The sequence below is a fragment of the Schistocerca nitens genome, chromosome 4 (assembly GCF_023898315.1).
Source record: "Schistocerca nitens isolate TAMUIC-IGC-003100 chromosome 4, iqSchNite1.1, whole genome shotgun sequence".
Classification (NCBI taxonomy): Eukaryota; Metazoa; Arthropoda; class Insecta; order Orthoptera; family Acrididae; genus Schistocerca; species Schistocerca nitens.
The window spans coordinates 900,062,074-900,078,981 of record NC_064617.1 but is presented as its reverse complement, the minus strand read 5'-3'; the positions used below and the strand labels follow the sequence as shown (position 1 = coordinate 900,078,981).

Genomic DNA, 16,908 nt, shown 5'->3' with positions numbered 1-16,908 from the left:
ATCCAGGATAATGTCAGGTGGGGAATTCATATTGACAATCTTAGCAAAAAATTGAACACATTCTGCTTTGTAATGAGGATCCTTTAAAGCTGTTGTACTAAAGATTGCCTAAAAGTGTGTACTATGCAAGTGTCCAATCAATGCTGAAATGTGGAATCATTTTCTAGGGAGTTTCTCCAAATACCATCAAGCTATTTAGAATCCCAAAAAGAATCAGAAGAATCATTGAAAATGCCAAACAGAAAATCTTACAAGCCACTCTTCAGAAAACTGCAAATCCCACACTCTTCCTCAAAAATGAAGATGTACATACTAAAAAACAAGGCAAAAAATGGATTTCCATATGCACCATAAAAAAACTAACAATAATTATTCAGGAAACTGCCAAGTAACATACAATCAATAAACAACATAGCAAGGTTCAAAGCTGCACTAAAGGAGTATCTAATTGATCACTGCTTCTGCAGACTTAAAGAGTATTTTGATAAATAATAATGTGCCAGTATGAATAATTTACCAGTCTTAGCCACTGAAACTATAGTAACATTGTAATCAATGAACAAATACAAATAATGTACCAGTAATAAGTAATATAACCTTAAGAGATTAATGATGCTAAAATGATAGAAATAATTCTGTATTAAATGATGTCCAACATTTTATATACATTCTATATACCAACAATGTTTCATGGACATATAAATAAATACTTTATGACTTTTGTCACCTTAGTGTGTATTTGGAAAAGGTTCCACAAACTATAAATATCCAGTTGTGGTCACCTAATGCAACACAGTATCCAAATTTGACAAAGTTTGCCAGATTGTATCTATCAGCATCCTAAAAGACTTTTCTATGAAGCTCGCCTTGTTTATGAATACAAATGAAACCACTTATTACCTCTTAATGGAAAGATATTTCTGTTCATTCACCATAATTTGCCTATACTTCAGCATGAGTACTTATTTTTCATTAAAATTAATAATACACAGTGTTTTATTTGAAGATATTGTGACTTTATTTGTGTTTAGAGTATCTTACATGTGAATTAAAGAAAGTCAGTTTTATAAAATTTTAATAATTTGTTGAAAAGCGGCATTTGCCAGATATTGACCTACTATCTGGTATCTGGTCAGATAGTAAAATTAAGCCAGATAGGTCAGATACTTGATAGGTGCCTGATATACATTTCATCTGTGATCATGATTTGTAAACTGAGTGAAACAACTTATAAACAGAGCTTACCATTCTTATAATCAGCAAAAATTTCCAATGTGTTCATGCCTAGGTACTCTGCTTTTCCACCTGCATGCACACCTTCCTGTTTATCAACAACTAATAGCTGATGTCCTTCAAATGAGGTGGTCTGATTATATCTAGTAAATTCACCATCATCTAACTGAAGGATAGATAGTGAGCCATAACGTGAAATCTGAAATCCAAATGAGTTAGATTAATAAATGCTCATATGTCCACAAGATTATAGTTTAGCTTAACTTTACAAATAATTGTAACTATACATATAAGAAACTTAATTTTTTTAAGAAAAAGTGAAGGAATCCCATTACTTGCCTTTACAGTATGCCAGTTGCCATCGCTGATGTTAACGTAACTTAAGCAGACAGACTGTTCTTCAGCATGTATGCTGTTGAGGTTGTAACGGAAACATAAGCTTCCATTTCTTATCTAGAAAAGACAGGGAACTCACTACTCATGTGACACTGAAAATAAACATGAAAGTGAAAAAATTGCACCATTACATGTAGATATACACTCCTGGAAATTGAAATAAGAACACTGTGAATTCATTGTCCCAGGAAGGGGAAACTTTATTGACACATTCCTGGGGTCAGATACATCACATGATCACACTGACAGAACCACAGGCACATAGACACAGGCAACAGAGCATGCACAATGTCGGCACTAGTACAGTGTATATCCACCTTTCGCAGCAATGCAGGCTGCTATTCTCCCATGGAGACGATCGTAGAGATGCTGGATGTAGTCCTGTGGAACGGCTTGCCATGCCATTTCCACCTGGCACCTCAGTTGGACCAGCGTTCGTGCTGGACGTGCAGACCGCGTGAGACGACGCTTCATCCAGTCCCAAACATGCTCAATGGGGGACAGATCCGGAGATCGTGCTGGCCAGGGTAGTTGACTTACACCTTCTAGAGCACGTTGGGTGGCACGGGATACATGCGGACGTGCATTGTCCTGTTGGAACAGCAAGTTCCCTTGCCGGTCTAGGAATGGTAGAACAATGGGTTCGATGACGGTTTGGATGTACCGTGCACTATTCAGTGTCACCTCGACGATCACCAGTGGTGTACGGCCAGTGTAGGAGATCGCTCCCCACACCATGATGCCGGGTGTTGGCCCTGTGTGCCTCGGTCGTATGCAGTCCTGAGTGTGGCGCTCACCTGCACGGCGCCAAACATGCATACGACCATCATTGGCAGCAAGGCAGAAGCGACTCTCATCGCTGAAGACGACACGTCTCCATTCGTCCCTCCATTCACGCCTGTCGCGACACCACTGGAGGCGGGCTGCACGATGGTGGGGCGTGAGCGGAAGACGGCCTAACGGTGTGCGGGACCGTAGCCCAGCTTCATGGAGACGGTTGCGAATGGTCCTCGCCGATACCCCAGGAGCAACAGTGTCCCTAATTTGCTGGGAAGTGGCGGTGCGGTCCCCTACGGCACTGCGTAGGATCCTACGGTCTTGGCGTGCATCCGTGCGTCGCTGCGGTCCGGTCCCAGGTCGACAGGCACGTGCACCTTCCGCCGACCACTGGCGACAACATCGATGTACTGTGGAGACCTCACGCCCCACGTGTTGAGCAATTCGGCGGTACGTCCACCCGGCCTCCCGCATGCCCACTATACGCCCTCGCTCAAAGTCCGTCAACTGCACATACGGTTCACGTCCACGCTGTCACGGCATGCTACCAGTGTTAAAGACTGCGATGGAGCTCCGTATGCCACGGCAAACTGGCTGACACTGACGGCGGCGGTGCACAAATGCTGCGCAGCTAGCGCCATTCGACGGCCAACACCGCGGTTCCTGGTGTGTCCGCTGTGCCGTGCGTGTGATCATTGCTTGTACAGCCCTCTCACAGTGTCCGGAGCACGTATGGTGGGTCTGACACACCGGTGTCAATGTGTTCTTTTTTCCATTTCCAGGAGTGTATAAAGAACTATAAAACCACTTAGAAGCATCTGTTGCATTTTGCACTTTTTAGCCAAACATATCTCCTTTTTCTTTTATGATGAAAAATCTTTTGTTCATCAAAGCCATGTGATGATTTGCAAAGCCTGCATGCACACCCTCCATGTGGTTCACATTGGGTGACATTAATTCCAAGCACTTTAAAGGGAATGCAGTTTCAGAAAAGTTTTTGTGGATTTATGAATCAATGACATATCCAGGATGGAATAACACAATATCTTGAAAAGAATTGTTTACGACTGAGCATGTAGAGCTGATGCTGAATCATAGACATGCACAATGAAAAGACCGCCATACATTTTAGCTTTCAGCCAAAAGTAATTTTCTGAAGTAGAAAACACACACACATTCACAAAAGCACAACTCCACACACATGGTCACACATGACCACAGTCCAGTCACAGTAGCCAAAGACAGTGGTCATGTGTGTGTGAGTTGTGCTTGTGTGAATGTGTGTGTGCTTTCTACTTCAGAAGAAGGCCTTTTGGTACAAAGCTAAAATGTAAAGTGTGCTAGTGCAAGCTGTCACCAGCACATCAGGCAGCAAAGAGGTTGTGAGAAGATTGATAGAGGCCAAAGACAAACTTGCAAGAAATGAGTCGCCAACGCCCTCTTGACTGCTAGTATTTAATTCACTGCCACGGACAGGAGGGGTCAGTCTGTCACACACACCAAATCAGTTGTCCAGTGAGTCAAGTTGAGTCATCAGTCGCAGCCCAGTGGGAATTGCAGTTACAGTTAGCTCAGCTTCTAGCTCAGACTCAGGCAACACATAGTGACTAGAGTAGTGTGCATAGCTGGATGTGTACTTCACCAACAGTGAGGCTAATGTGGACTATTAAGGAAGAGCTTGTACCACAACACCTGGACTATCTTAAGTTAAGTAACTTTTTGTTCTTATGAATAAAGAACCCTGTTAATACATGCATGCAGTTGTGTTATAAAAAGAGGACACTGGCCACCAACAACATACTCTCCTTTTTGAACAGTTCTCGGGTATCCAACTGGGTAGTGTCGTAATTTCTCTACAATATTCTGGCAGACGTACATGCTGCCATCTTTAGGTGGTTCCTGATGAATGCTGTGCTGTTCCTCTTGGCCTCCTATATATACTAGCCGTTACCCCCTCCACCGTTCCTCTCCTGGTGTCTTTGGTGCAGCAACGCGGCGGCTACAACCTAACAAGACTCTTCGAGTTCGTGCTCACCTCAATATACTTCCTGTTCGACAGAAATTATTATGAACAGAAAGATGGCGTCGGCATGGGATGCCCACTTTCACTGGTTGTAGCCAACTTTTTTATGGAGAATTTCGAGGAGAAGGCACTAGAACAAGCCAAACAAAAACCAACTTGTTTCTTCTGCTACGTGAATGACACATTCGTTGTTTGGCAACATGGACGGGACAGCTTAAATGAATTTCTTGAACACCTCAACTCGCTGCACCCAAATATACAGTTCACGATGGAGGTGGAGCAGGATGGTGCCCTACCGTTTCTTGATGTCGTAGTGAAATGGAAACCTGATGGCAAGCTGGGAAACAGTGTATACAGAAAACCTACACACACCAATTTGTACCTAAATGCCTTCAGTTGCCACCACAACTCCCAGTGTGAAGGCATTTTGCGCACACTTGTTCACAGGGCACGATCGATCTGTGATCAGGAGAGCCTTCCAGCAGAACTGCAGCACCTCAAGACAACATTTTGGAAAAATGAGTACAACCAGAAGCAAATAAGACACACACTCAGACAGACTGCACCAAGAGAACAAGAAGAAGAAACAGAAGAACACAAGTCATTGGCGTGCATTCCGTTTGTCGGAAACACCTCAAGAAAAATCGGTAGAATCCTGGGGAAACACAATGAGAAATGTGTATTCCGACCCCCTGCAAAAACCTTGACTCTACTGGGTTCAGTGAAAGATGACCTAGGCCTTCGAAAACCAGGCGTTTATCAAATTCCCTGTCAGTGCGGAAAATCATACATTGGGGAGACAGTCCGCACTGTAGAAGAGAGGTGCCGTGAACACAAGCACCATACCGAATCACGCCAGGCCACTAAATCAGCTGTGGCTGACCATTGTATAAAGACTGGCCATACTATGGACTATGAAAAAACAAAAATACTCTGTCAATCCTCCTACTTCTGAGACTGCGTTACTAAAGAGGCCATTGAAATCTGACTACAGGACGATCTTATTAATAAAGACAGCGGCCTTCAACTTAGTCAGGCTTGGAACCCTGCACTCAGCCTGGAGAGAAAGATGCAATTCCAGAGATTGAGGACCACCCCCGATGGCGGCAGCAGGGAGACTGCAGACCCCAGTTCAGACCCAGGCACCGCTTCCCCCACCACCTCCAGTAGCTGCCGCACTGGCTGCACCAAAGACACCAGGAGAGGAATTGTGGAGGGGGTAACGGCTAGTATATATAGGGTGCCAAGAGGAACAGCACAGTATTCATCAGGAACTACCTGAAGATGGCAGCATGTATGTCTGCCGAAATATTGTGGAGAAATTACAACGCTACCCAGTCGCATACCCGAGAACTGTTCAAATTGGAAATACGCTGGGAAAACTTCAGATCGCAACATCCTCTCCTTGCTTCCCATGGTACAAGCCTACAGTAACAACAAGATGACACGAAATATGGCATTCTTTTTGTTGTATATGTCTGCAACTCACCATCTCCTTAATGTAGTGAATAGCCCTCTATCCTTTTCACAATATTATTGTGGATTTTTTTTATGTTGAATTGATTAAAATAGATGTTCCTATTAAAAAATAAATTTTGCTTATTTAGTGTACATCATCTGGTAAAGTACTGAAAATAGACTCATAATAGTTTGGTTGGATCTTCCTTAAGTTTAGAGTTGCTGTTGAGAGACATCTTTGAGGGTTTGGATGTCATCATGTGCCCTTGCTAGGAAAGTTTTCAGTTTTACTCATTTAGAACCAAGTCTTTCATCCAGTAAATTTTCTTTTGGTATCTGACACATAGTGGACAGTGTTTTTGTGATAGATTTTTTTCAAGTTTTGGATTTATGGTTCACAAATATGTGAAGGGGCCTTCACCCCCAAAAAACTCTCTGTGATCATTAAATTTTCTATCTGGATTAGGGAAACTAACTGATTTCAAAGCCCACATCACGATTATAGTGACAGCTGCCCAATGTTTCTTCAAAAGTGTGCTGGGTGCCTCTTAGCCTAAAGGATGTCCTCAAAATAGAACTTGACCCACTTATTCATAAAGATGTGTTAACGCCTATTCCCCATAGACAATGGACCATTCCATTGGTAACAGTATGCAGATACAAAGGCAGTGACATAGACTGAAACCAGGGCCCAATGCCAAAATCCAGATGTTGACCAAGTTACACTGGCTCAGCATGAAGCCTTGCCAGTGGCTCCACAACTACCACCTAAGTGCTGGTATTCAAGGCATTTTAGCGGTGCTTGGCGTGCTGCATATGTGACCTCCCCACAACAATGTATGCCCTTTCATGTATAAAAGCTAATCATTCAGCGAGTCTGACTATGGTACAGTGGGTGACTTTGAATTGGTGTCCACTCTATGTTGGCTTTCAGCATAAGGCTGCCAACATTCTTTTGCTGTCGTGACTTGACTGCCAATCTGGGGATCCATCTGCAGCCTCACAGATCAAACTAAGGTCAGCCCAAAACACTTGTAGAGTGACAGCATCCTACAGCCACCAATCTGTTGTTCAAGCCTAGGCAACACTGCTGACTACTGCTGGACTGAGAATTGACTTGCTTCACACAGTTATGAGAGCAGAGGTGTTGCAGCTTGACACTGCATTATGAGGCAGTTGAAATGCTCAACTGGCAAGGTCACTGGTGAGCTGTGTGGATGAAAGCACTAACATCAGCACATCATTGCTGACTCATCCCACCATGAGATTCATTGGCATCTGCCCATCTCCTTTGGGCACACAGTCTCTATGCCTGTCTAACTTGAGAGTTAGTAAATTATTGTCGCCTCTGGTTGCCTTCATCTTCTGCATCTGTTCTCTACCACTGTCTGTGAACTACAGATTCACTCCAGTACAATAATGATAAATACAAAAGCTGAAGTGGAAGCACATCGCTTACCCACCCTGTTGTTTCCAAAGCACCTTATTCAGTAAACCTGATCTTGCAGATACATAGTTTCAAATTCTCTTGGTCACAACAGTACAAACTTTCCTAGTACTCAGTACTGCACATGGCCTCTACCGTACAAATCAGTTGCCTTTTAGAATTGTGTTGGCCCTGGCCATATTACAGTGTGTTATGGATTTTTTACTACAAGGTATTCCAAACTGTGCCACATATCTTTGTGATATCTTGGTTAGAGGTGCAACTCCAGAGCACCATCTCCACAACCTTGAGCTCTGCAGCAAAAGGACTAAAATGCAGTCTGCACAAGTGTGTTTCCTTGCAACTATCCTTGACATATTTGGGGTTCAGTCTCCTGGTCAGTGACCTCTAACAAATGCAAGATTACATCATGGCTGCCACCCACAAGAAAATGGTGTCAGATACCCCCACATAATGCCCTTTGTGGTTTTGTTGCAACTTTTAAGGCCACCCCTATTGAAGGCCCTACTTGACAGAGGCTTCATAGCCAACCCCACCACACCCACACAGAAATGTGCCACCCACTGCTAGTGCACATTGCCATCAAAGCCTTTTCCTTCTGTGTGGGTGCTCCCAGTTGAGGCCTGTGAGTTTGAATGCCACCCTACCTGTATTTGAAAACAGTCTCCATCTGTCCTGTGTCCATTATGGATACTATGTGATTCACCCACAGACTCTTGAGACGTCCTTGAAGTCAATTTCACGTCTGCCATCCTGATTAATAGCTGGCTTTTTCCTTGCCTCAGTGAGCCCTGCAGCTAGGGTGACTCTTGAACTCCCACTGCACCTTGTCCTGCCCCATCCTTCTGCAGCAGCATCCATGGACATTGATCCACTATCTGTCCCAGTGACAGACCTTCCAGACTATACACAACCTACATTCTTCTCTCCCAGTAGCCATTGCCAGGGGGAAGGGGATGATGGATGTAGTAATGCCACCTGACATCACTATGTCACTTTGAAACATTGCTATTGATTACTGCGGCACCACCACTACTTGTCATCAGGAGTGCCCTCTGATGAAATTACGTCAGACATTGCACATAAGCCAACCTAGGGCAAGTCAGAGTCAACTGTAATAAAATCAATGAAGAGTACACCAACCAGCATATTGATTTGTTTTACTTTGGACCCTGTTTGTTATTGGTGGAACTCCGATATCGTGTACACTGTATTTTGGTTGGGATGGTTACTTAAAGTAGTTTGCACTAATCCAGGAATGTTCTATAACAGATCTCACTTTATCAAATAAATCAGGGGGATCCCCACAAGTTTTGTGTGTAACTTGACTATGCAAAAGTAGAGGGTCATAAATTAAGTACACTCTAAGACAGAAAAGAGATGCACCATGAATTACCCAAATGGGATGGAAATCAGTGAATGTGACATACATGTACAGACAAACAAATGCTTACAATGTAAGAAAAATCTGATAATTTATTCAAGAGAAAGGGTCTCACCAATTGAGCAAGTCATTAATTTGTTGATCCACCTCTGGGTCTTATGCAGGCAGTTACCTGGTTTGGCCCTGATAGAGCTGTTGGATGTCCTCCTGAGGGAAATTGAGCCAAATTCTGCCCATTTGGCATGTTAGATCATCAAATTGCTGAACTGGTTTGGGGTCCCTCCTGTTAATGCTCCAAACATTCTTGATTGGCCAGACATCTGAAGACCTTGCTGGCCATGGTAGGGTTTGACAACCATGAAAATGGGCTGTAGAAACTCTTGACTTGTGCAGAAGGAAATGATTTTGCTGAAGTGTAAGTTCTGGGTGCCTTGCTATGAAGGGCAACAAAATGGAACAAAATGGGACATAGAATATCATTGATGTACTGATGTGCTGTAAGGGTTGTGCAGATGAGAACCAAAGGGGTCCTGCTATGAAATGAAATGAAAACCAGACGGTCACTTGTGGCTGTTGAGGCATATGGTGTGTGGCAGTCAGGTTAGTATCTCATTGCTAGCTATGGCATCTCTTGACATGTCTTTGTTGGTCATTTGGGCATGGAATCTCATTGACTGGAGTAGAATTGTCTTCAGTGATGAGCCCACTTCAAAGTGAGCCTTAATGACAAGCAAAGACATGTTTTGAGACACCTGGGACAGTGGGGGATACCAATCTGACTGTCATCCACTATACAGCCAGACAACCAAAAGTGATGGTCTACCGTGCTATTTCATTTCATAACAGGTGCATTTTGGTTGTAGTCCACAGCACCTTTACAGCACAGCAGTACATCAGTGATGTTCTATGTCCTGTTTTGTTGCCTTTCATCAAATCCATCCTGGGCTACGCTTACATTTCAGCAAGATAATGTGTGTTTTCACATGGTAAGAGTATCTATTGCTTGTCTTTGTGCTTACCAAACCCTACCTTGGTCAGCAAGGTCACTGCATCTCTCTCCAATTGAGAATGTTTGGAGCATTATTGGCAGAGCTCTCCAACCAAGTCAGTATTTTAAAGATGTAATGAATCAATTGGACAGAATTTGGCACCCCCCCCACCCACCCCCCTCCCCCTCTCCCAGGAGAACATCCAACAACCATATGAATCAATGCCAAGCTGAATAACTGTTTGCATAAGGACCACAAGTGGACCAACACATTTTTGACTTACTCAGTTTGTGAAGCTCTTTCTCGTGAATAAATCATCCATTTTTTCTGAAATTTTAATCATTTGTTTTTCTGTACACAATTACATCTACTGATGTCCATTTCGTTTGGATAATTCCTTCATTATGCATCTCTCTCTCTCTCTCTCTCTGTTCTCTCTGTCTGTTTGTCTCTTCTCTCTCCCCCCTCCCCCCATCTTTCCTTCATCAGATAATTAATTGTTCTTTGATGCTTCAGTAACTGTCCTACCATACTATTTTTTTCTGTTAGGATTATTCTTATATGACATGTCATTAAACCTATTATGCTTTTTAATGTCATATGAATTCAAGCAAACCTTAATATCTACATCTACATTATGTGTGATTTCATCATTCTTCCATTTCTTTTACACAGTGAAAATAAGACTCTGATCACAAACCTCAAGAATGGCATATTCCTGTGAGACCTGGTCAGCAAGGCGGAAAAGCTCTCCCTCAACCTCTTCTGTTTTGAATCTCATCTGCATGACTGTGGTGAAATGACTGAGTTCAAATGATAGTGCAAACTTAATGTAACTGTGAGGCAGGAATGTGATGGGTTTCGTAGGGACAGAGCAACTGGGGCCACTCCATCCCACATCACACCAGCACTGTGGTGCTGCTCCTGTCAGGTCTGCTAGACATGTGCCATGTGCTGTACAGTTGAGCTGGCTGCATGCTGCCTTTGTGTGAGAGCAGCCCGTAGTTGTACCCACAGACAGCAGAGGATCAGCCAAGTCCACAATCTGTGAGAGAACACCAGAGGGGGTTTTATTTTCACTAATTGAGGCAACATTTAAATAAGCACATCTACTGAATTAATAAGTAAACTTCTCTATTTCTATTTAAAAACACGCAGATATTTACAGAAATATATTTATATGATGATAAACTAAACAAAGTGAAAGCCAAAAATTATTCTTCTATTCAGTAATACATCTCATGGAATAACAATCTAAACACTGAATCTGTACAACACATGGATCTAAGCCTGAGGGACACTATATCTACAATGGTTCTAATTCAGCTAATTTTACCATTTCATTAGCAACCTCAGTATTGCAACAGTTTGCATATATCTGTTATGTTTGGCTTATTCTAAGGGCTTCTATGCTCTGTGTAAAAACTAAGATTGGTCACTTTTCAGGAGACTGATCAGCTTCACTTGTATATTATTTATGTGATAAATCTGCTGTCAGTATTAAGTTTTATCTTTTATTGATGACCCTTATCTCATATTTGGCATCTGATTATACACTGACAGAAAAAAACTCAGAACACCAAAAAATAATTAATGCAGATTAATGACATTTTAGAAATACCTTTGTCTCAGTAACATACTTAAGTGATTAATATTGCAAGATCACAGGTTAATGTAAATGAGAGATAATCCATTGCAAATGTGAAATAAACCAGTGTGACCATCATAATGTTGAATGCAAGCATGAAAATGTGCGTTATGTTGTACAGGTACGAGATGTCAGTTTGTGGAATGGAGTTCCATGCCTGTTGCACTTGGTTGGTCAATACGAGGGCAGTTAATGCTGTTTGTTGATGACGCTGAAATTGTCATCCAATGATGTCCTATATGTGCTCAATTGGAGACAGAGCTCATATCTCATGATCAACTAGGCCAAGGAAACATGGGAACACTCTGTAGAGCATCGTTGGTTACAGCCGTTATATATGGATGAGTGCTATCCTGTTGGAAAATACCCCCTGAAATGCTGTTCATGACTGGCTGCACAACAGGTCATATCACCAGGCTGACATAAAAATTTGCAATCAGGGTGTGTGGGGTAACCATGCGAGTGGTCCTGCTATCATTCAAAATCACACCCCAGAGCGTAACCCTATATGTAGGTCCAGCGGGTCTAGCATGCAGACAGGTTGCTTGCAGGCCCTCAAATGACCTTCTAACCAACATATGACCATCACTGCTGCAGATGGAATATGATACACCAGAGCTGTATGCCAAACACAGTGGCCTTCCCTCTCAGTAATGCACATGATCATCTGTAACCCAATCTTCTTGCGACTGTATATTCTCATGCCCACTGCTGCCAGCAATCTTGTACAGTGGCTACATTCCCGCCAAGTTGTTCTGCAATATCATGGGAAGTACATCTGGTTTCTCATAGCTCTGTTACATAACCTCGTTCAAGCTGAGTGAGGTGTTCATAATGACATTTTTGCCATCTGAAAGGCATTATTGTCTAATTTCAATTCACCACATCCAATCTCAAAAGTAACCTATGCTTATGACTGTTACTGTGTGTATTTAAAGCAAACCTGCTACTAGTGCCACTCTTATGTGACTGGCGCAAAATTTGAACAGAAATCATCTTTCTGTCAGTGTAGTTACTATGTAAGTTGGAGGTATTTGGGTACTACAGCAGATCAGTTGAAATGTGACTAATTTGGCTACAAAAATTCAGTTGTATGTGTGGCAAGGAATCAAAATACAATCTTCAGGTTGTTTGAAAGGGCCATCTAGTGAAGAGTCCAAACAGTACAAAAATGCATTTGCATCTATCTATGTTCCTAGGTTAAAATTGTCACATTTGGTCAAAGCATTCACTGTCACCATTGTTGTGTAACTTATATCTACCTACTTCTAATTTATTCAGTTTAGAACTTATAATGTACTAAGAGTAAAATAGGTTCTTCATAATTTCATATTATGTATAAAAACCCACTTTACCACTAAAAATAAGTAAGAATTAAGATTATATATTTATTTACAGATAAAGCTCTTACCTGGCTATTGTGAAAGAAATTTCTTATGCAGCCATCAAAGTTTAATGACTTTGGAAAGACACGCCACTCTGTTGCCTTTGTAGGAATTTGTGTCCAGTAAATTCCACCAATCTGGAGAGGGCTGTTTAAATTGAGTTGAGTGTTCAGATATGGCAGGCTTCTCTCTGCTTGACAGCTTGTCCCATTGAAGAATACCACTGCTGCTTCTTTCATTTCTACCACATCAGCAGACTTGCAAAAATCCACTACAAGACGAACATTCTATTCAAGCAGAAGAAACAAATTCAAGAATTCATATAATAACACATCTTCCTCTACACTGTTTGCTGAGTCAATTTCATTCACAAACAATATGAAAAAAATGAGTTAAATAACTGATTTTACTGCTAACTTTTGATAATTACCACAGAATTCCAAAATATGTCAATGTGATGCCATTTTCCATCATTTAGATTTCTCTCCACATGTACACTTAGTTCCACAGTTCCTTGTGTTGTTTTCAATAATAATCTGGGTTTACCATTGTATATCTCAAATGCAACAAAATCTGAAAATTTTATCATTAACACATCACATTTGTTAGTCACAAATAGCCTTCTGTATATTCCCATACATATCTCAGTGTGTGGGTATAGCATGGGAATTACAATTCTTGTAGAGAAAAAGATGATGGTGTTAAGAAAATGAGAGGATACCTGACACAGAATCTTCAAGTGGGGCTATAACTGACACTGGACCATTGTAGAATATCAGGCCACGTTCTTCCTTTGTTAAAAACTCGAGACTAACATGGTTTTCAGATTGTGGAGTGAGTGAGGGAAACCAAGCCCATCCATCTCCTTGGAAACTTCTGACTGTTCCTTGACATCGAGGACCATCATAACCCACTGGGCAGATACAGCTGTAGCCAAGATATATGAATGTCAGAAAAGAAATGGTATATTATGTCAAAATATAAAAAATTTATTTGGCTGTGAAATACTATGTGTGCAGACTCTTAATATTCTGCCTTTAAACATTCAGAGTATGAACATGAAAGCTCAAGTGTTATTTCCTCTCTGTTTAGCATTATGCTACTGCTGTAATGACTGGAGGATATTTTATTGTTCTTGCTCATTATACACTTTAATGATGTCTCTCACTACTATGATCCCATAAGCATATGTTCATGCAAATACAAATATGTCAGAATGCAAAGTTGTGCTTATATGTCAGCAATAAAGTGGTACTGCAATCTCCAGTCCAGATGAGAGGAAATGCAAATCAGCAAATCGTAAGTAATTATTTTTTACATAAAAAATAATGATGTGAACTGTTTAATAATCTAAAAATAAGAAAACTGTATCGTCATAGATCCCACTGATGATGACTTAGAACAAGAAAAACGTGAAACGTGGCTGGGATAAATAAATTAAGTGGCAGCAGGAAAAGGTGTTTTTATTTACAAAACAAGTAGAAATATATATCGTTGAAGAAACATTAATGCATAACTGGCTCTGTGTCCATTTGCTGCATAAATATAAAAGTGTGTGCAGTATCAACATTTTGTTATAGCTTGTTACATGTTTCTCCATGTTCAAAAGCAGTTCTTGAGGCATGGTTTCAGTTGATGGAAATGGACTGCATTTCACAAGACAATCATTTCTTGAAGAAAGAAATTGTTGCTCACATGAAGGCATCACATGATAGTGGAGATTTGTTTTTGAGAGTGACTGACACCTGCCAGCCACTGACCCAACTGTTTGATCCTCTGCAGAGCTTCTTGCATTTTGGTACAGTTTTCTGGTATCGTAACCTACCATATAGACAACAGCTTCATGGAGCTTCTGCCATTCCAGTTACATATCTCATTCTTTTGCAGTTGCTTGGAATTTACATATGTTCTTGCCATGTTTGATTTATGTGGTATTCTTACATGTTAATTTTCTTTTGCAAAAAATTGAAAATTTGCATTCCCCATGTAACAGCAGATGTGCTGAATCAAGTATGCCAACTGTCTGAAATCCAGAAAATCAGAAAAGTCTTTAATGTGGTATTCTTTCTTCAATGATGGTATGTCTCTTGCTGGCACAATGCTGCCCATCTGTAAATATAAATATGACAAATATAAATATGACAACAGAAAAATGCAAAATTTACCTGACACTAGGTCCCTTCTGCACACAGCAGCCACCATTGTAACAGTGATGGTCATGACAGCTTTTGTGTGCTGATTCGTTTGTGATGTCCTGACACTCAGGTGTAACGATCACAGAAACACCAACAAATGATGTTGTATTTGCATCAACCAAGAGAGAATATTTGCTTGGCCTGTAGCTGTTTGTACATGGACCCTCACATTTTGTCTCATGAACTAGACAGTGGTTTATACCAATGAGGACTATATTAAGACCAATTTTTCTTGTAATCTGCAAATAGAATGAATTATCTCAAGTAGGACAGTAAACTTTATTGATGACTATGGAAGTGTTTATTATCCATGCTAACTAAATATATTGTCAAACAAAAAAAATGTGAATGTTTTTCTTGGCTCCACTTAAGTCAAGTATTAAAGAAATATTTTACTTTGATTTCTCAAAAGATAGAAAAATATTCACAGAAATAATGTTTGTTTAACTTGCATATAAAAGACCACAGTAAAATGTAGGTGCTGAAGTCTTTATGCCAATGGAGAGCAAATATTTTTCATTGTGTTTTACACTATCTCATAGTACTTAACAAGTAAATGGGAACCAGCTTCATTTGAAATGTAGATCCATTTCAGTTTAAAATGGAATTCAGATTTTGTGACATCAAAAATACCAGTAAGGTTTTGAAGACCAAATGTACTATTGGATTCACTGACGAAACCCCTTTTTTTTTATAATGCAAAAGATTTCTGCAAGACTTCTTCTCCCTCTCTCTCTCTATCTCTCTCCATCACTTCATCCTCTACTCCCTGTTCATCTCCTCATCCCCTATCTCTCCCAACCTCCTACCTCCTCTCTCTGTCCATCTCTTTCTTCCCCATCTCTATTTCCATATCCCCCCCCCCCCCCCCCTCCCGCCTTCCTTCTGTCCATCACGTCTTTCCCCCTCTCACTGAGCTTGATCCCAGCTTACTGATATTGCAAGTGAAACCTTAATCGAGAACTCAATTCATTTAAAATGAGTGGGTAAATCAGTTGGGATCATTAATGCAATGGGTATAGGAGAGACCTCTCTCACTGCTGGATCTGTGAGGAGACTAGCTTGAATGACAATACTTCTCAAAGTTTTGATCTGTGAATGGGTAGGACTGAAAAGTTTTGAATGGTTCAGATTCCATAGTAGTATTCTAATCATAATTTGATAAGCCACAAATACAGCATTCTTCTTTCCTTAACTGAATGTGATGAAAAAAAAGGAAAATACACTGTTATGTGTCCAATATTTGTTTAAAATTATGTTTAAGGAGAAAGAATATATGTGATATATGTGGAAGAAACAATTTGGCTAATGGTTTAAATGTCCTTATATTTAAGTTAAAACTGACTCCAAGAAATAAAATGAAACCGCACGTTTTCACAGCACAACATTTTGTTTCTTGCAGTCATGTTGCAGGAAAATCCCTACATTGTTATTTAAAAAGATATATAGCCTATGGCCATCTGTATGTTAGTAGATTGTCATATAACAATTTGTAGTAAATCAGTTAGGAACGTTACGAGTTTTTTGCTGACTATGTTTCCCCCTGATGTAGTATTCATTTATATATGGTTATTAATAGAGGGAAACATTCCACGTGGGAAAAATATATCTAAAAACAAAGATGATGTGACTTACCAAACGAAAGCACTGGCACGTCGATAGACACACAAACAAACACAAACATACACACAAAGTTCAAGCTTTCGCAACAAACTGTTGCCTCATCAGGAAAGAGGGAAGGACAGGGAAAGACGAAAGGATGTGGGTTTTAAGGGAGAGGGTAAGGAGTCATTCCAATCCCGGGAGCGGAAAGACTTACCTTAGGGGGAAAAAGGACGGGTATACACTCGCACACACACACACACACATATCCATCCACACATATACAGACACAAGCAGACATATTTAAAGACAAAGAGTTTGGGCAGAGATGTCAGTTGAGGCAGAAGTGCAGAGGCAAAGATAACCAGAGC

General features: G+C 40.9%; 1 protein-coding gene across 1 annotated transcript in view; it reads right to left on the bottom strand.

The window, feature by feature from the left end:
• The window catches only part of LOC126252086 (neural-cadherin-like), an 83,573-nt gene that overhangs the window by 43,639 nt on the left and 23,026 nt on the right, over window positions 1–16,908 (bottom strand). The window contains exons 4-10 of the mRNA XM_049952942.1: window positions 14,906–15,174; window positions 13,462–13,667; window positions 13,171–13,313; window positions 12,767–13,027; window positions 10,408–10,752; window positions 1,573–1,686; window positions 1,246–1,432 (exon numbers count right to left, since the gene is read on the bottom strand). Of these exons, the coding sequence (XP_049808899.1) occupies window positions 1,246–1,432; window positions 1,573–1,686; window positions 10,408–10,752; window positions 12,767–13,027; window positions 13,171–13,313; window positions 13,462–13,667; window positions 14,906–15,174 (1,525 nt within the window). The remainder of the gene's footprint in view (window positions 1–1,245; window positions 1,433–1,572; window positions 1,687–10,407; window positions 10,753–12,766; window positions 13,028–13,170; window positions 13,314–13,461; window positions 13,668–14,905; window positions 15,175–16,908) is intronic.